Below are 20,807 nucleotides of genomic sequence, written 5' to 3' on the forward strand. Positions count from 1 at the left end.
GACTGCCGTGATCTCCGACACCCACCTTTGATGAGCGTGAGGATGACGTCCCTGTGTCCCATCTCGCAGGCACGGAACAGCGGCGTGTGCTTCATTACATCCAGAGAGTCCACCATGGCTCCCCGCTCCAACAGCAATTTGACGGTGCTCACGTGGCCTGACAGGGAGGCCGCGTGCAGCGCTGTTTGGACAATAGCAATACTAAGTGAGATCTTGTCCAATGGACGCCACAATTCACATTATTGGTGCTCACCGGTGCCGCCATACTTGTCGGCCATGTTGATGTCAATGTGAGGCGTGAGGGCCAACATGGTGCGGATGACATCATCGCTGCCCTTCCCGGCGGCCCACATGAAGGCCGTCCTGCCCTCCAGGTCGGGCTCATCCTTTACCGATTGGTGGGAAAGAAACACGCCAACTGTTTCCTATTCACACACAGAAAAAACAATCTTATAGGAAAGTGTTTTCAAGTAGAATAAAGACAAACAATTAGTTGAGTTTCATGAAAAAAAATCATAACTTGCTTCATGGATGACGAAGATGGGGTGCTTACGTATCACGCCTAAAGTAAATCCAAGCACCCTCAATATTTGAAGATTTTATTTACTGTATGTCTGGGTAAGTGTTGAAACCAGACAGTAAATGTAGTTAAATGAGGTTTACATTTGAATAGATTTTTTTGTTCTTATTTGCACATGAACCACTTCTTTTCAAAGTCGGGCTCTGGGTGGAGGAGTGGAGCCGTCACTTGCCTTCGCTTCCCCACCTGGGAGACCACGAATCCTTTTTGATCTGCTTTAATGCTTCCTGTACTCACGTTTTTGTTTTAATATATGCTAGTATACCAACTGTTCACATGTTAACATTTGACCTATCTCAAGAGGGTTCAGCAGATGAGCACCTGCCAACTAAATTGAGATGTTCCCAAAATGGCTTTGGGTCAAATATACGCCAAATAAATGGATGGATCCGTAGTAAAATAAAGTCCCACAGACAGTGCAACAAGTCGTACAGGTGTACGTGAAACAATCAAGTAAAAAAAAAAAAACAAAAAAATCAAAATAAGAATTTATGGGGTGATGTGTGTGGATGACTTACAGCGTTGTTGCTCTGTGCTCCGTAATGCAGAGGAGTCGCTCCCTGGCTGTCTGAGGGAATAGTGCCAGACGTGTTCCTCTCCAGCAGCAGGTGGACAATTCTGGCATGACCTGTGAACACATTAATATCAAAACAATGCACAGCCACACAGATGGCGCTCAACTTACACTTCACACGACTATTTTTACTACTATTAATAGGCAATCTCAAAGTGTTTCATGGTTTATAATGGAATTCCCCATAAAATTAATGTATTACATGATATTTGAAAGGAGGGATTGAGAAGTAATTGGGAAAATGCAGAATAACCAAATGTTATTTAATGAACACAATATTTATGTCTGTGTTTTGCCCTAATCATCTACGATCTCTCTTTTATTTGAAAGAGGATTCATGGCTTTAATTTGAATTTCATACATAATCACAAACAACAGCATCTTTGAGAGTGAACTTGTGAGACCGACACACCTAAGTAATATTGTGGGTGTGAAGTGACTTTTTCTTTTTCATGTGGTACGCCACACCAAGTTAAACCGGCAAGCCGATGTTGAAAACCAATGAAAAGACTCCGCAAAGAGCCGCGTGGGATGTGCGTCAGTTTACCGAGCAGGGCGGCCCAGTGCAGCGGCGTCCTGAAAAGATTGTCGTAAGCAGTCACGTTGCAGCCCTCGTAGGACGTGAGAACCTCCACCACTGCCTCGTTGCCGTCGGCGACGGCGAAGTGCAAGGGTGTCCGGCCTTCATAGTCCTGCCAGTTCAGCAGGGACTCCGTGGGAGCTGCTTCCTGTGGACACGCAATACATCAATGAGTGGATTTAAATGTGCCAATTTATTCACAGTGGGCAAGAATGTCCTATGAATGTGAAGCCTTTAAAGATGTATTAAACATTCTTTTTCCAGGGTGAAATGATAATATAAAAGTATAAAAAATTACACTAAAGAGGATACTGAAGAGCGTAACAGACTCCAAAACAAAAAACTGAAATAGGATGCAGTGAAATCTTATAAAAGCATCATAAAAGAATTACAACTTTTATGTCTGATCACTGTTGTCAGCGCTTAACTTAAATTGGAGGGTTTGCTGGCACATATTTTGGCTTTTAAATGTAGCACACAAAAGCTCCTTCACAAAAACTCACTGAAAATTCTCAACTCAATTCAACAGCAAGGCACCAGAGGCACTTGAGGCAACTGAACTTTTCTTAAATGTCGTGTTAAATGGGCAAATAAAATATGTTCCACAAGTTTCTTAATAGCTACAAAAAGCCTGTAGTCAAGAACACCTACGGCAGTGATTTTCATCTGATGAGTCTAGACCCAAAAGGAGGTCGAGGACTAACTATGAATACGTTGTAAAAATTATGAACGGCTAGTAAAAAAAAATCACAAGTCTTCAATTTATGCCGGTACAGACATACAGTATGACTCTTTAAAGTTAAGAATGACACGCAATGAAATTGTTGAGAAATATAGAATTGAAAAATACGTTGTCACGCGGTTTAAGAAGTCTTGCTCGGTTAATGGCTAAAATGCAAATATTTACCGTCATTATGACTTTACTCCAAAGTCAGCCTAGGTTAAAGATAGAAAATGACATGTTCAGACTTGAAAACTAATTCGGCTTAGGATGCTGTTAAAGGAGCCGAACTCTGCCCTAAACAGCGGCGCACCTTTACATTGAAATCTTTAACATTCATCTGAGGTTAGAGTTGCTTTAAATTTTGAAAATAACATTATTTTGACAGGCATACTTCAAAAAAATTATTGCTTGGGGTTCTAATATCTTTTTGCAATGCATTCATGATTCATTATGAATGTATGCCTTTGTACTTACAGTATGACGAGTTGCAAATGATTTTTTAATCAGATTAATCACACCTTAGAATTTTGATTAATCACGATTACTCTCTTAATTAAAAAGGCTTTTTTATCAAAATATTTTGCCCGCCAAATTTGAAGAACATCTGTTATGTTAATTATTTCAACATTTAATGTTATGAGAACGTCTTCAAATTTTTTTTGATCCACTGCACACACTCATTCTCCTCTTTTTCTAATCAGTTAATTATTTGCATAATTTAAAATGGAAAAAAATGACTAATATTTTGACATGAACAAATACTCAGAATGTTATACACAAACAGACATTAAATGCTTTACTTTAATGCATGTAGTTTATTGCTCAAACACAACCTGTGCTACCTTTAATGTAACCATCCGCTGTCAGCTAAAGGATCATTTGCAGTCAAAATTAATAGTGATTAATCTGCGTTATTATATGATTAATGCGATTTTTTTCTGTGATTAAATAATTAGTTAATGCTTTAACTTTGACAGCACTAAATTAGTATTTATTTTATATAATTGTTTATTTATCATATGAGGTAAGGGACCTTTCCTAACAGGAAGTAAAAGTACCAAAAAAATAAGTAGAATTTTGTCAACATTGTGATATTTATTTTTAATAATGCCCACAGGCTATTTTTGATCTTTCCTAAAAATTAAGTGGGTTTATTGTTACTCCATAAAAGTGGGTTGAAATTTAGCAACAATGGGAAAATACGGGAAATTTAAACAAATATTGATGGAAGTGCATCTATTTACTTTTTTTTTATGTGAAGTTTACACTGATCCACTCAATTCTTGTGTCCTTCTTGCAACCAATATGACATCCACCGCAACATGTGTGATGAGTACCAGTATGCAGCGGACAGTTTGCGTGGCGCTGGCCTCCTGGCTGTGCGCGGCCCAGTGCAGGGGGATCTTGCCCTCGCTGTCGGGGATGCCGATGTTGGAATCGTGCTTGATGAGGAGGCGAACGTGCTCCGGCCGGTTATAAAACGCTGACCAGTGCAAGGCGGTTTGCTGCGAAGCGAGACAAGCAGGACAGATGAAACGGAAGCGATAGCGATTACGACTTGGGTTTAAGAACAGCGAGGGCCGTTGCGGCCTTGAGGCTTTGAGCTTTTGCTATTACGCAAATGAAAAATGCTCCACGGAGAAATCTGCGGGCAAGTGTCAACACAAAGCTCACATTGACGCCGAAGCTGAGAAGCAAACCAGATAGCGCCGCAATGAAAGCTACTGGCTGTCATCTGACATGATGATGCATATTGGATCATTACAAAACTAACTACTGATGTCACACCTCAGCATCAACGCACAAGGGAGACTCTGTCCTTGTGGCCAAAGATACTTCGGCTTCACTGCGAATTACGCGCGTATGACCTGAAATTCCTCAACTAATCCATTCGTTATGCTGCTGACGCTCAGGTTGGATGTTGTTTCGGACAGACCGGAAAAAGGCCCTCTCTTGCGTGTGTTAAGTACACGCAAATTAGACAAATGCCCTTGAAGTCATAATATTCGAATTTGAGCAGGATTTCCTAGAAAAAAACATGACCTCGAGTTGTGATGTACCTAACCGCTGTATCTCATAACAGATCAGAATTACATGCTATTCACGGCAAGTGTTTTGCTTATTTTGGTGTGTTTTTGTTACGCCACTGCAGAAGGGGAAAAGCAATGGGGCGGCATGGCTCAGCGGTACATTGATTCGCACCCCTGGTGACCATGTCGAACGACCAATCATGGCTCAGTTTGCTGATCAAACCCAGAAAACAGGTGAGCCGTGATTGGTCATTATCTATTTCCTCAGCACAGGTGATGTCATCTTCAGTAGACAAGAGGCAAAATTAGTTTTTAAACATATTAATTGTACTTGAAAAATAATAAAGTTATCAAATTAATTCTTGACAAAATATGATTTTTTTTTTTTTTTTTTATTGCTGAAAATGGCTGCATGAGTCAAGTATCTCTTTAAGTCTTCAAATCTTGATTACAAATGACATGCTTTTCTGGGGTAAACAAGGTAGCAAGTGTGCCCGCAAAGAATGTGCCCATGAGGGTGTGACTAATTACTGACACCTTGCAAGTAACACCTTCTGTCTCTTGATTGGTTGTTTTACCTTGGGTTTGGTGGTTTCTTTTATATCAAATTGTAAGATGGAGCCACAAGCAGCTGATTTTCCGCAGATCATCCATCCATCCATTTTCTTAACCGCTAATTCCTCACAAGAGTCACGGGGGGTGCTGGAGCCTATTTCAGCTGGCTTTGGGCAGTAGGCAGGGTACACCCTGGACTGATTGCCAGCCAATCGCAGGGCACACAGAGACGAACCACCATCCACGCTCACAAGCACACCTAGGGACTAACCAGTCATCCAACGTGCCGCCCCTTCCACAGATCATAAAATACGAAAATAATATAATATGAATATGAAATGGCGGCACAGTAGGCTGAGTGGTTAGCACGTCCGCCTCCCAATTCTGAGGACTCGGTTTCGAGTCCAGACTCCGGCCTTCCTGGGTGGAGTTTGCATGTTCTCCCCGTGCCTGCGTGGGTCTTCTCCGGTCTCCTCCCACATTCCAAAGACATGCATGGCAGGTTAATTAGGCGCTCCGAATTGTCGCTAGGTGTGCTTGTGAGTGTGGATGGTTGTTCGTGTCTGTGTGCCCTGCGATTGGCTGGCAACCAGTTCAGGGTGGTACCCCGCCTACTGCCCATAGCCAGCTGTGATAGGCTCCAGCATCCCCAGCAACCCTTGTGAGGAATAAGCGGTCAAGAAAATGGATGGATGAATATGAAATTTGCACCTGAATGCTGTGTTTTAAAATTGAGCATTTTGATGTACACTGCGGGTTAAATGTAGGTGTGCTTATTTACACTTTTTTTTCCTGACATATTTTCCTTCTTCCCTAAAAGTTGCTTGTTAAATACTTTTTTCCTTCCTTCTTAGTTCATAGTCCCCCTACATCCTTCCTGACCTCTTTCCAGCCAACTTTTTTACTGGTGTCTTTTCTTTCCTGACCTCCTTTCTTCCATCCTTCCCTTTTTCCCCTCAGAGACGCTTTTTATTCACGCATCCTTACATCCTTCCTTCGCTTAAACCTATTTTCTGCCACCCTTCTTCATTACCTCTTTCCTTCCGTCGCACCTTTTATTCATGCAAAATTTGAACTGATTGATGAAAGAATTCTTGATTATCATGCAGAAAAATGGTTTGTAAATACAGATGAGCAAAAAATCGCAAGTGTTACATTTGACTCAATTCTTTCTAGAACTGCGTTTTTCATCTTCACAATATTGCTGAGATGCATGCAGAAACAATAGGTCATGCTTTAGCTTTTTTTTACGTTCCACCTAACCGATTGGAATAGGCTGTTTTCACGTCTTCCTTTGTCTAGTATTAAAATTCTACAGTGAGTACAAAATGCTCGAGCAAGACTCATGATTAGGACTAGAAAATCTGATCATGTTACCACTATACTGGCCAACTTGCTTTGGCTCCCGGTTCACATGCGATATGATCTTAGTGCTGCTAACACTGTAGAAATTTTTAAATTTCAGATCAAGACTAATTTCTACACTATCATTTGGTTATCCAACACCTTCCTCTCACCCTGCCTTACATCCTGATTCCTGACATCTGGATTTTGGTCTGTTTTACTGCCGCTTCTCCTCTCTCTCATCCTCCTCTCCTGCTCTGAGAGCGGTTTAATTGTCAATGCGAGAAGTAAGGGGGTTGCTGGAAGGATTCTTTATCGACCCACTGGGACAAGACTTGATGAGGGCCGCTTCCCTGGAGGTGTTGCTGTGCAGGATTCAGCACTGACCCACAAACTGGGACAGTTTCTGAGAGCAGGAAGTCTACCTGCGACTCTAATGCTGTTTATACTAACACTGCACAGCATCATATCATGTGATAAATTTTGACCAATCAGCATCCAATGCAGTCTGGTCATCCTGGATGGGGGGGGGGATACCTCAAACTGTGATCCTTTCAAGGTTCCTTCCTTTTTTTCCCCTCACTGTACCTTGTTCTTGTCCTGTGTATCAACCTCTCCGGGTCCGATGTGTTTCAGCAGCAAAGCGAGGGCTTTCGGAGAAGGGTGTCGTGTGGCGAGATGCAGCGGAGTCATCTCTTCCAAATCTTTCTGCAGCCAGTTGGCATGTCGAGACAGCAGCAGCTTGAGGAAACGAACATTTCCCTGCAATGCATAAAACCCCACAACAATCTGGTTTTAGCAATATTCTTCACATGAGATCACAACACACATTTCTTGACAATAATATATGTGAGCTCACTAGTCCAAACATGACATTCTGATTAAAATGACATTTGTGGGATACGAGTTACGCAGCAAAATCCAGCCGCTTTCAACGACCAATCACAGCTCACCTGTTTTCTGAAGCGGAGCTGTGATTGGCTGTTACCTGAGCAACTGTGATGTCATTTTCACTCGACAGCAAATGTCAAAATGTCCGCCTTCTGATATTGATAAAAACGGCTGGATTTTGCTTCTTAACTCATATTCCATTACCACAATTGCCATATTTAGACTAGTGGGGCTGCATAGAACATATTGACAAGATTTTTTAAAATCAGTGGTGAAGAGACACTAATGACACAAACACCCAGGCCCATACATATGTCTTGTTCAATTCAGAGGTAATCCATTTTCGTTCTCTCTCCTTTTGGTGTTTGTGATGAGCTGTTCACTTAACACCAGATCTGTCGCCCAACCCCCAAACTTCCTCGTCATCATTACCATCATCATCATCATCATCCTCTGTTTGGATGGTATCCAGCCAGAGCCTCCTGAGTGATGTACTGGCTAACAGCTCTCACGGGACCCCGGGTTGTGTGTCTGCATGGCCCACCGCACGTGAGTGTGTTTTGTATATTTACCATGGTGCCGCCTCAAAGCCACCGCCTGACGGATCTATCTTGTGTGTGAGCATGCATCTCGACCGAGAGAGTGTGTGTATGCGCTCCCGTCCTCCCTATTCTCAGTCCAATTAGATCCGTAATCCCTGGCCTCTCCGCCTGTCTCGGCCAATTATTGATCCTGTGTCAAAGAGACAGGGGCCCCCCGTCACTATCATCCCCACATGCGCACGCACATGCCAATAGTCTACTACCGCTACTGCTACCGCTTGAAATCATGATGACAAATCATAGAAAATGTTATCAAATAAAGGCATCGCTGAGTGGAAATTCACATTCACATCTCATAGTTTTACCTGCCAAAGAGATTGTCTTCTTCAAGAATTCACTGAAATATCTGTAAACTCCATTTCATTCAACCCTATACCTTTCACAGACAATGCTTTGCAATATGACGTCTGTCAGAAAGGTTCCAGGACTTGTCACCATTGACATTTCAAATCCAAGACAAAATGTGTTCTCATCAAAGCAGTGCTTCTCAATTATTTGTTGTTACATCTTCCACCCAACCCCACCAACTCTTCGCTGCATCAATAAATTGTATGATTAGTTTATAAAATTGATGTCAGGTTGTCAGTACACCTGTGCAGAGGAGATAACGCTCCTTGCGCACTCTCTGGCAATGAGAGCACCACTGCCACCTACTGTAGTGGATGTGCAATTACATTTTATTCTACAATAATTAAGAGAAAAAAATAAAAAAGTTCCCTGGAGTCACACGTGTCTCCCCCCGCACCAAGGGGGCCCGGCCCCTGATTTGAGAAGGACTGCTTCAAAGTAATACCCCAGAGTATCACGCACGTTCTCAATATTCTCTATTCTGACACACCTTATGGAAAGAACTATTTCTAAAACTTATTATCATGAAAAATATTAGTACTATTAAAAATATTGATAGCTGAATACTATGTTTTGTTACATTTATTCACTGATTGGCTAGAGGAAATGTGATAGTGACAAATGTGCTGTCCATTATTATTTTCACAAGTTTGAGCTAAATATCCATCTTCATTTCCTTTTTTTCTAAAATATTTATCATTATGATTAATGTAATTATTTATTATTGATATAAATGAAAATGAGTAGGTAGTGAGATTGTTTTTGTAATTGTTTTTGTAATTGTTTTTCTATTCAAGTGCTTTTATGGCTTCACTTTTTTTTAACATCAGAAAAGTACTCTCGTAAAAGGTATGAGATCGTTTTTGAATAATTTTGAAAATAATTATACTGATAATTACGACTCAATTTTTTTGTACATTTAATTAGAGCCTTTTATTTAGCATAATCATTGCAATTTAATTCACTGATTGGCTTCTACGGCCTTGTAGAGAGGCTTGTGGCATTCATTTTGACTTAATTGACCAAAGATGCTTCCTTTCCCTATAAAAGATGATTACAGTAAATGCATAAAATGCTTTCAGGGTTATTCGCATTCTCTATTAATTTGTTTCTCAGTACCCCTGAGGCGATACATATAGTCACTAGGGGGCAGTGGCCTCCCTCTTTCCACCGAAACTCAGCCTGGTCCATTTAGTTGCTCACTTGCAAAGCTATTATTATTTTTTATTATAAATTGTTGTAGATAAACTTTGTCAGCTGCGCTCAATACAAGCTCAAAACATGCCAATTTGCCTCATGTGCAAACAACCAGCATTTGACCGACCTTGCCCCCCTTTGGCAAAGAGGTGAAACATCCTTAACCTGTTGACTGCAACGCCAATGTGTGCGCGCGTAAGTGTGTGCGTGCGGGAGGTCAGTGGAGGCCGTGCCTTCTGTGCGGCGAGGTGCAGAGCCGTGCGCTGGCTGTGGTCGGTCTTGTTGACTGAGGCTCCGGCCTTTAGCAGAATCTCTGCGCAGTCTAGGCGATCAGCCAGCACGCAGTACATGAGAGGGGTGCGGCCAAACTGATCCTCACGGTCCCGTCGGACTGGCTCTGCTATACGCACAAATACACACAAGCACAAATCAATCCATGACGGTTTCTGGGGGCTTTGAATGCACTTATTAGCTAAAATATTACCGCCGTGTGGCTCTTCAGTGCATATTTATTATATTTTAATATTTGAACACAAGGTATCGTTGACCATTTTAAGGAAGTGAGCATCTACTGTCTTTGTTTTTGTTTTTTTTTGCTGTGCAAAAAAGCCTCATTGTGCACTAGCCGTATGTGTTTTCTGCTGGGGCTTACCTTGACCTTCGACCTTTCTGCACAAAATTTCCTTGCAGAAATCAATAAAGCACTCCGGTATTACATACTAATGTGAAAGCACTCGTCTGTGTAGGTAGCAAAAAAACTCCTTTTTGAGTAAGTTTTTGCCCGATCACGCTAATAAATTTTCAAGAGTTGGACTTTTGGCCTCCTCACAGTTATGCACCTCAAGCGAGTTGTACTGTATGTTGCTTACCTGTGATGAGTTTGAGCAGTGCGTTCCTGTCGCCATTGACAGCGGCTGCGTGAACTTGCGAGCCCAGAGGGGCGGCACTCGGGCCAGACGGTGCTGAGGCCTGTAACACAGACACGCATAAGGTCACAAGTTACAATTCAACCTGTAGCCATTTCCTGTACATATACAATCTTGCTTATCAAGAGTTGACCAATGTGAATGTGTAGGAAATGCTCTCAGACATTGTTTAGCTCTAAGCACGAAGCCATGTTGAATTTTCACCAGAATCATCATCCACAAGATAAACAAAAACATTGTGAACTATGATAGAGGTTTAAAAAGAAGCTAAACAAATACTAAACCCTAAAAAGCAACTCACACAAACGTAATAAAGTTAGGAGTCCCTTTTCCATCACAGAAACTCTTCCTGGTAATTTTTCAGAGTGAAACAGAGACCTTGATAGGATCGATGGAGGCTGACTCACTACTGTTTTGATTTGATGCTTTTGAGCACAAACAGTGCTCAGGTACTATAAACAAAACAATACTTTAAACTAATGTTCCAGGAAACTGAGCAACTGCACTGCAAAAACTACACTCAAACCAGGATTAAATATGCCTCCTCTTTGAAAAGATTTTTTTTTTCTAAACATCAGATTTTGTGTAAGAACATTCACTTGCTTCAAGCATTTTTTTTGTCTATAGCGTGTATTTCGCTCAAAAACACGCTTAAAATAGGAACAATAATAATTTTATACATACTCTAAGCACATTAGTTTTAAGAGATCGGTGGATGGATTTTGAGACAAACTACTGGGTTTAAGAAATCTCGCCAAGTCAAATTTTCCTGTTCTATTGGCTATATATTTCTCATTTCATTACTTGTTTTCTTGTTCTTTCAAGCCCAATTTTTGCTGCGTGTGTGAATACAAAACAAAAATAGTCCAAAAGAACTTATTGACTCAGGAACAAAATGTTCAGACAGTGTCAGAACATTATTTGCTCACTGTTTTCTTAAAATCCCTTGTTAAGGCTGGATCTTCTTTTGGAATAAATGCAATAATAACAACAACAAGGTTTTTGACTGAGGTTTTGCTAGATTTGCTGACAAGCAGCTTTACATGTGGCACATTTGTTATCGTATTAGCAACCTGACATTAACAAAATGGTTAAATCAGTATTCTTTTCACACATATTCGGCCAAGAGGATTGTTGCAATTACCGAGCTGCGTCTCAGCTATTACCGAGCAGCAGCAAATTTAACCTGCATGGTCACGTACGCCCACTTCAGGACGAATACTGTCTAATAAAAAAATACAAATAATAGTAAATGCATTAGCCTGATAATGTAAGTGTTTTATTTTATAATTATTTCTTTAGTTTTACTCTTATTTGTCTCCCCAGACCGCACACTCATGCTTTAAATGAATAAAAACAAACACAGTGTTTTCTCCCTCTGTAAAAATTATCATTTAATCCAGATGAACACCTGACATTCCATTGGCTGTCAAGCCCAAAATGAAGACATTTTGATAACGTATTGGCAAGCTGATGTGTTCTGACAGAGTGAACGTGTATGTGTGTGTGTGTGCTCCCGCTTAGGGGGTTAAATCTCTTCCTGGCCCCACTTAACAAGAGCCCAGTGAAAGCTGGGTAATCTGTAGACAGGAAGCAGCTGGGGAGTGAGGGGTAGGTGGGTGTAGGCGTGATCCCTGTGTGAGTGTGTGTGTGTGTGTGTGTGTGTGTGTGGGGGGGTCTCTCCTCATGTCTTATTAATGTCTCATTAATACTGCAACATGCTCCGCTCTGTGTGTGTGTGTACACCAAGAGATATGGGACAAACCCTGCGGGGTACAACACAAAATCAATCATTGCCCCTAAACACATACAGTAGAGGCCAGCGGCACTCACCCAAACTGTGCCACAATGTGAGGTTTTGACGTTTTCATTATCTAAATACTTTCACAAATGTGAGTTCTGAATAAAGCAGAGAAGAACAATCTAATGTCTTCCAAGCTTCTCATCTCACCCTCCATCCCTGCTGCCACCTCGTAAAGAGAGCTCCTGCAGACGGTGCGTGCGGCACGGCAATTACCCATCATACCTCCTGCTTTCTCACGCTCAACCCGGGCGGCGCATCAGGAGACTTACAACCTTGAATGAAAAGTAAATCATCTCGTGTGTTTGGCACATGTGCCGTGTCACGGGGAGTTATTTGCCCTGAGAATTTTTTTATTTATTTACCGGGATTTTACTGAAATCCACCACAAACATCTAAACGTATCGCTAATTGACAGTGATTAGTCATGCTCATTCTAATTTCTAACATGTGCAGAAATATCCAAAAATAGCAAATGTACATTCAGAACAGATGGAACACTCAGATTTCCAGTTGTTTTTGTTTTTTTTTATTTAATACAAGCATCAATTACAAAATCCATTCATAGAACCAGAATGACTGGTGAAATGGTGATAGAGATTGGGCATCCCACAGTTTTTAGGGAACTATATGTACTCTACATACAGAATAGACCAAAAGCAGTTATCTGCTTTTAAATGAACTTTTGTTTTTACTGGTACGGTTTGACAAACACTGGCCTACTGCAGTGATTCACTGACTGAGCCAAAACACAAACCACCAAACAAATATGTCACAAAAAGTAGGCACACATGTATATTATATACTTTCTGTCATCTAATAGAGGATCATTCATTTGTTCTGTCTGTCACTATAAGTCACTCGCGAGGCATTCATGATTGTGCCTTTTGAACTCTGCCTAGCTAAAACAATGCCAACAATTTGATGCTTCTGTATCTACTAGGCAGCTAGAATAGCATTTAAAGAGAAAGTAAACCCAGCAATTTTCATTACAATAAAATGTTGTACGTGCCCCCACTAGTATTTTTTATAGTATGAATTAAGCAGCAAAATTCATCCATCTTTATCCATCTCTGCGGGCAGCCATTTCACCGCTCGCTCTCGATTGAAAATGACATCACAGTCGCTCAGGTCTCAGTTAACAACGAATCAGGGCTAATATGCTTTCTGAGTTTGGTCATGTGACATTTGCAAGCTGAGATGTGATTGGTCGTTACCTGACCCCTGAGCAACTGTGATGTCATTTTCAGTCGACAGCAAGTGACAAAATGGCCGCCTCCTGAAGTGGATAGAAATGGGTGGATTGTGCAGCTTCATTCACATTCCATAAATGCACGATTAATCAGAATACAGTGTTGAGGCCTGCAAAGACCATTTTATTGTCATGATTTTGGGGGGGGTTGACTTCCCTATCTCCTGTTGAAACCCTATTTGTTATTGTGAGATTTTTAAAATGACCAGGAACAAAAAACTAGCACTGTACTTTTCTCAATATGAAGTCTGCTCATGCTTCTGGTATCAAAATATTTTTTTTTCCACTATGACAGGAGCTCATTAAAACTTACTTTTGACTTTTCTTGACTTATTTTGATCTCTGAGTCAATATTAACATCCCCAGCTGCTACTATAAACACATGAATTGATTTATGAATAATCTTAAATGCAAGAAGGGAATACAAAAAAAAAACAAAAAAAAATCTGAATTTCAGCTGCCGCGTACATGGGGGACACACGTGTCGATAAAGTGAATTGATGTGAGGGACATTCAGGTCAGTGAGAGGAGGCAATTAGAGTTTCATGAGGACCCGAGTGTTTTGGAAACACCTACAGTGAATCCAAATTTGTCCAAAAAGGCTTTTGAGATGGCGCGTCTGGACTCAAACAAAGGAGGTTGTAAAAACAACGGCCGGGTCCTGTTGAGAGCTTTGCGGCGGGCTCATTTTCCCATTCACAGGCGTTCCTCAGGGAGCACTTCACTTGTTAATATGAAGACAATAACTCAGAGTAAAGCATTGATCACGGGCCGAGGGCCGGGCCGAGTGATTGTTTATCTGTAAGGGTATCGATTCATGCTGATGCTGACATTATTTATTCTTTATTCATAGTCCCTCTTGTGTAAATACAACAAGTTTAACAAAGAAGCTACACTTTGTTCAAGCCTTTTAAAAACTCGACAGGTGTGCTACACACACACAAAAAGTAGGCCCAAAGTGTGTGTGTGTGTGTGTGTGTCTATATGTTTGTCTCACTGTTGTTTGAGCTTTGTGAAGGAGTCTGGTTTTGATAGAGGACAAAACTAAGGCACGCTGGGTAAGCAGTGGGAAAACGGCACAGAAGCCTGTGGCCTTTCGCTCTATTATTAGTAACACACGCACACACACTTTTATAGAAGCCTATTTTCTGACAGTTTAGGGCCTGCGCCAACACGAGGCTCTTAAAAGGTGCCTATACCACCTACATGGCTCTCTAGGGGTGGGTATGTATCTCTGATAGCAGATAGAAGCTGCAGGGATCCGTCCCTGCGATTTGACTGACAGGTAAAGAGGTGGGATGACGGATAATATCAGCCCACAGGGATGCCCGATCCGCAAAGCCCTATTTCTGGGGGACATCCTCGATCCCCAAAGACCAATGAGCCGACTCCCCTCGGCTGGGGGGCCGGCCCCGCGAGCACAGCGGGGCCAATCAGCAGGGCGCTAGAAGGCTGAGTGACATATATGTCTGCTAATTTACATCATTACCGCGATGCATCCTGACAAATGAGCCCCCCGGGTGTGAGCCAATCACCTGGGAGGGTAATGCAATTAGGCGGGACCACAGCTGTCAGTCAAACAGCCACAACGCAGGTGGTCAGGTAGCGACGCCCGTGGCCATAACACCCCTGCCTACTGCATTGTCGGTCAAATACATGCAGATCAAGAGCGGGAACTGTTGGGTGTGTGCGCGTGAAGGGACGTCATGGAGGCAGACGACCTCAGGAGACCGCTCGAGGAACATGCAGATTGACTTGTGCCCTCTGAGACACGGAGTGTGTGCATATCCGCATACATCTGGGTGTTTACATGCGTTTCTGCCCACTGAGGCACATTGTTGTTTTTGCTTAGAGCTACACATCAGGAAGAGTACTTATTGAAGTAGAACTCAGTAAAGCGGACCTCAACCAAGGCAAAACATTTAGCAAAAAGGGAACACTTGTACACTAGTATCTGTATTGCCCATCTGTTTGTTAGTTTGAATGCTCCTTCCTGTGTCAGGATGATGCAAGACGTTACCAAACAGATGGGCGGTCCATTTTGTGAATGGGCATGCTAATCTATTACATGATTAATTGATAAAGAACTATTGCGAATTCATTTATAATCTTGATTATAAATGATTGTGATCAAAACAATAACTCTTTTGTGCTTCTGGAGAGGGCAAAACTTAAGCTTAAACTAATGTAAACTAGCCTTGCATTTGAGTGACACATGCATTAGTGTTATTGGTAATCAAGTTGATCTCAGGTCTCGTGAGATGCTGCGATATCATACTGAAGCTTTCCACTGAGTCGATAAGAGTTTTTCCCGGCATGTTGTTGATGTTTGTGTTGCGTTTGCAGGTCAATACCGCGCTGAGTGGCAGCCTGTCAAGCAGTGTTAATCAAAGCCTCAGAACATAAACTAGTTTGTGTGTAACATCATGGTTTTAGCTTGCCGGCAAATATTATTAAACAAGAAGAAAAGCACACGATGTGTACAAAAGTGAGCCGCAAAGGTCCCCGTAGCCTCGTCTGTGTGCTTCAGATGCTGTTTGAGTCACTTGGAGAGTAAGGGGGAGCTGTGTGTTTTGTGTCCTCCCATTATATCACTAATGAGCAGCCCTCAGGAGGGACGGGAGAGGGACGGCAAGGCAGACAGAAAAAGACAGACGAAGAAAGAGAAAGAGGAAGGGAGACCAAGATCAGCTTGGGGACTTTTTCCTCTTCGCCCTTCCATTCCCTCTCCCCCACACCTCGGAGTCTAATTGGACTAAAACTGTGATCTAATTAAATGTCCAATTAAAGTGCAGAGAGCAACGTGCCCACCGGCGAATCACAGTAGAGGGACATAATCAGCTGGAAAAACAAACAAAAAAATCAATGCGAAATGGGAAAAGATGGGAAAACAGAAAAAGCTGCAGAGAAGAATTGTGACGTGCTTTAAAATGACTATAATGAATGAACATATTGATAGAAGGCACAAGATTACCAATAAATATCCATTTACAACAAATATTACTAGCCTACCCTAAATTTAAGACTTGCTCGAGTGGGAGTTTAATTTGTCAGATTAAAAAACTGCCACTGTTTTAGCCTTGTGTCACATTACAATGCTACTTTTATCTATTTAATTGTGAGCAGTTCTATGATATAGGATTATATTATTTAATCATCAGAGTAGATATTGAATAAATGTATTAAATCAAATTTAACACTGTATTTGAAATTGTTTAATTATGTTGAAACATTAAACTACAAAATTTTGCCATTCTTGATTGCAACACATCTACTTTTAAATTGCATATTAAAGCTATGTTTTAAAATTGTTTTTCAAAAGATAAAAATAAATTATAACCGCATCACATGAAACAATAAGAGGGAAACTGTAATTGGAATGTCTGTCTTTTCCTTTTCTGACCACTGATAGTCAGTGAGAGTGAGATAAATCATCCAACTTCTCCATCTGTGAGTCGCTCACACACTGTGAACCCCCAACAGACAGCTTGAGCCCATCAAATATTAATGCAGGGATTGAATTCAACATCCTAGTTAATCTCCTTAACAATTAGACTGTAACAGGTCACATAATTAGGGTTTGTTATAGTCTCGACTGACCTCGTCTCTTGGGAGAGAAACACAATCTGGGAGCAGAGAGGGCCAACAATCCCATAACCACTGATTTTTAAGGATGTCAACCCCCAAGATAAAATCACTGTTGCTCATTTTGTGTCAGATTCTTACCATAGTTGAATTGAAAGGGGTGCTTCAGCATATGCTTCCCAGTTCATTTCATCATTGTTGGGTGCAAGTCCATGTCCCCTACCTGTCCTGATCCCTCATCCTGCTGGGGAAACGAGAAAGAGGATCAATCAAATACTCAGAAAGCCCACCTGCTCACACAATGGACTGCCAGAATGACAGTGTTACTGTGTGAGACTGTAATACTAGTTCCCACTCAGTGACAGTACAAATGTAAGCCACACTAAATTTCTGAACAGTTATTCTGAGATGTCAGTTTTTAGAATTACATGACGAGTTTTATGACATCCGGCTGGGCACTACATTGCCCACCAGCCGGAGGTTACCCATCCTGGACCTCAATTAATCCATGTTCCATTGTGCTTGTCCTCATTAGAGTCGAAATGGGACCTATCCTAGCTCACTTTGGACGTTCTGGACTTGTCTCCAGGGCACATAATAGAAAAACAACCATTCACATTGATGAACAATTTAGATGCATACATGTTTTGGGGAATGGGGTAAGATGCTGGGGTACCAGTAAACAAACCACACAAATATGGGAAAAACATGCTAACTCCACAAGGGAAAGCCAGAGTTGAAATTCGAACCCCAACCCTCAGAACTGTGATGCAGACGTGCTAAGTTAACCAATTGTCACCGTGCTACCACCCTCGACCTAAACACACACATTGTAATGAATAAACAGACACGTTCACTTTTTGCAAGTTAACTGTTCCTGTTCATAACATCAAGATTGTTGAGGTGCTAAGCTTGACAAGCATCAAGCGAAGTTAGGTAGAAGTGAGTCTGTTCACGCTGAGCATCACAAAACGACCTCGAAAAGAGGACAAATTTAAAGTTTCCAAAAAAAGCCACGTAAAAATGATGCAACTCGGCCCGTTCAATGAAAATTATCATAAGTCTATAAAAGATAAAACCCATAAGTGACAAGTATAAATGCCCGTCATAATAACCTACTAACGTTTCATTAAATTATCCACTTTGCTTTGCTACTGTAATGTTATGTTTACCTTTGAATGCCCAAATTCAACTTTTCTTCCAGGGCGTCCCGTTGGCTGTAATGATTACAAAAACACTACAATTCCCATTAACTTTCAATTGGTACCATGTTTGTAGTTTTTTTTAACTAGCAAAGATGCCTGTTTTGGGTTTGTCTGAACTACATTTCCCACAAGACCTTACGTTTGACAGGAAGTTTCTCCGTCGTTTCCGTGGTCACCACGAGATCGGTTCGCCGCTGTTCCTGCTGCAGCAAAGAGCGGCGTCGAAGCAGATAGGGACGACTCAACCGCACCAACACCTCCACCTCCACACATTCTATAATACGATGAAACTATCAGCAATATTACCTTCTCTCTTTGACCGCATCATTTGCGTCATACTTCTGGTAAGCGCGTTCCTCATCGCTACAAATGACATTCGCTTGATTAGAGCCATCAAGCAAGCTAACTTTAGCTGACGGCTGCTAGCCCGCTTGGCTAGCTGCTAGCCAACCGAACAGCCTCTGCTGACAGTAAACATGTTTTTTGTTATTGTTGTTGCAGTAAGTAATGTGCCAAACTTATCATTTACTGATGAGGCTCATGTCTTTGGCAGGATCACTCTGGCGGCCGAAGTTTTAGCTACCGTTTTGCATCAACTGCTTGCGTAAACTAGCCGGTGATGTTGAGTGACACTACCGATGGTCTTGCAATTAACTTTGGCTTAATGCATACAGTCACATGTTATTTGTTGCGCATGCATCATGTCCAAACTTTGGGCAAAAATTTTGCTGTTAAAAGTTTGGCGGACACGGGTAGCACTTTTTTTATTTTTTATCGGTGCTGAACTTAATTGTAGTCCTTTGGTTGGAATATTTTGTTTAACATACAAGTGTATGTACGCATCTGTGTGTTTCGAACGAGGATGTTTTTAACGTTTTGTAGTTAACGTTATGTAGTTAACGACGGATTCCTTCGCGTCTGTGTGAGTGATGCTCGCCGGTTGGTGAATTTCTCTGTTGTGGCTCTATCTCATTGGTTGACAACCCGGAAATGAGCGGTGCTCCTGTTGTGTTACTTTGGGCCTGACCTGAGAACAGTCAGGGTTGCACGGTTTATTTTTCTTTTACCAAGCACCATGATGGATTTATTCGTCCCACTAAGGTTCATTTCAGCAGCTGTAATGGAAAATAAAGAACAAAACAAGGGAATAAAAAAAAAAAAAAAAAAAGCATGTAAGAAAGGCAAAGGGTAGGATTTTGCTTTGTGATGTGGGTTTTCACTTTGAAACTCTAAAAGTAAAAAAATACAAATAAAATGTCCTCCAAATGTGAAAAATCTTGTAATTATTTACCAAACAAAGTTAATAATATTGCATATATGACTAAACCTAAATAGAAGACAAGTTTTACTGTACTTGTATTATTTACGTATTTACATTCTCAAGCTAACCGGTTTAGGCTGAAGGGCCATCCAACCAGTTTTGTTAACTGAAATACATCCATCCATCCATCCATCCATTGTCTTGACCGCTTATTCCTCACAAGGGTCACGGGGGCTGCTGGCGCCTATCTCAGCTGGCTCTGGGCAGTAGGCGGGGGACACCCTGGACTGGTTGCCAAACAATCGCAGGGCACACAGAGACGAACAACCATCCACACTCACACGCACATCTAGGGACAATTTGGAGCGCCCAATTAACCTGCCATGCATGTCTTTGGAATGTGGGAGGAGACCGGAGTACCCGGAGAAGACCCACGCGGGCACGGGGAGAACATGCAAACTCCACCCAGGAAGGTCCGAGCCTGGACTCGAACCGGAGACGACTGAAATACAGTTCCCTGAAAATGTTTTTCTCCCCCCCCCCCTCCTGACATTCTTATGTTTTTTCCTCCATAGTTTCTCCACTTAAGTGTTAAAACTCATCAGACGAATTTAACTATTAGAGAAGAATAACCCAAGTGTGAACAGAAAATGCAGATTTAAACTGGTGATTTATTTGTTAAGAAGAAAAAAATAAACCAAGCCACTGGTTGTGAAACTCAGCAGCAATAAACTGAAATCAAGTGTTTTCTGTGGGTGGGTGCCAAAAAAATTGAATATCAATGGAAAGAACATTTATTTCATTTGTTTTAAAAAGTGAAACTTGTATATTAGTTCACCATACACAAAAGTGAAATATTTCAAGCCTTTGTTTTCATGATTATGGCAGAAAGACACAAACATTTTTGCTTTCTTCTGAGACATATTGAGAGCTGATTAAAAGCTCAAAACAAAACAAAAAACAACAGATACCTGACTGCTGAAGAACTGAAAATAGATTAAGGGAACATTTTTGGACATTTGTTGTGTAAATCCAATTGTTTGTGAGTCTGGGCATTTTTGAAGAAGTTCCACTGTAGTACGTTTGGGATATCCGGGATAAGCAGTAAACTATTCTTCTTGTGTCTTTAGTACACAAACAATATCAACAATCCATGTTTGCTTTGTGGCAAATAATGATGACACAGATCCACTTGTCGATGATTACTTAAAGGATTGTTTGTTGACAGTTATTTGCTTTTGGGTGTGTTTTCCCTTGACAAGTTTGGTTCCGTTAGGATGAACTCTGGCAATTTTGCTCATAGTGTGTTTTAGGCCTCGGGCCTTTTCTAAAGTAAACTAATACAGTTTTCG

At 41.4% G+C, this 20,807-nt stretch overlaps 2 protein-coding genes across 6 annotated transcripts in view; one reads left to right on the forward strand and one right to left on the reverse strand.

Moving 5' to 3' along the window:
• invs (inversin) overlaps window positions 1-18,503 on the reverse strand; it is a 27,897-nt gene extending 9,394 nt beyond the window's left edge. The window contains exons 1-10 of one of the 4 annotated variants that reach the window (XM_077527770.1): window positions 18,162-18,294; window positions 17,131-17,233; window positions 10,295-10,394; window positions 9,659-9,822; window positions 6,976-7,149; window positions 3,796-3,963; window positions 1,702-1,882; window positions 1,099-1,208; window positions 254-425; window positions 26-181 (exon numbers count right to left, since the gene is read on the reverse strand). In XM_077527770.1, the coding sequence (XP_077383896.1) occupies window positions 26-181; window positions 254-425; window positions 1,099-1,208; window positions 1,702-1,882; window positions 3,796-3,963; window positions 6,976-7,149; window positions 9,659-9,822; window positions 10,295-10,394; window positions 17,131-17,133 (1,228 nt within the window). In that variant the 5' untranslated portion in view covers window positions 17,134-17,233; window positions 18,162-18,294. Of the gene's footprint in view, window positions 1-25; window positions 182-253; window positions 426-1,098; window positions 1,209-1,701; window positions 1,883-3,795; window positions 3,964-6,975; window positions 7,150-9,658; window positions 9,826-10,294; window positions 10,395-17,130; window positions 17,234-18,161; window positions 18,295-18,333 lie in introns of those variants that run through there. The other 3 variants (XM_077527767.1, XM_077527766.1, XM_077527769.1) reach the window with 3 other exon arrangements.
• Window positions 18,369-20,807, forward strand: part of erp44 (endoplasmic reticulum protein 44) — a 13,355-nt gene continuing 10,916 nt past the window's right edge. Inside the window, exon 1 of one of the 2 annotated variants that reach the window (XM_077527774.1) lies at window positions 18,369-18,538. In XM_077527774.1, the coding sequence (XP_077383900.1) occupies window positions 18,479-18,538 (60 nt within the window). In that variant the 5' untranslated portion in view covers window positions 18,369-18,478. The remainder of the gene's footprint in view (window positions 18,539-20,807) is intronic. The other variant, XM_077527773.1, reaches the window with a different exon arrangement.

The sequence above is a fragment of the Festucalex cinctus genome, chromosome 7 (assembly GCF_051991245.1).
Source record: "Festucalex cinctus isolate MCC-2025b chromosome 7, RoL_Fcin_1.0, whole genome shotgun sequence".
NCBI lineage: Eukaryota > Metazoa > Chordata > Actinopteri > Syngnathiformes > Syngnathidae > Festucalex > Festucalex cinctus.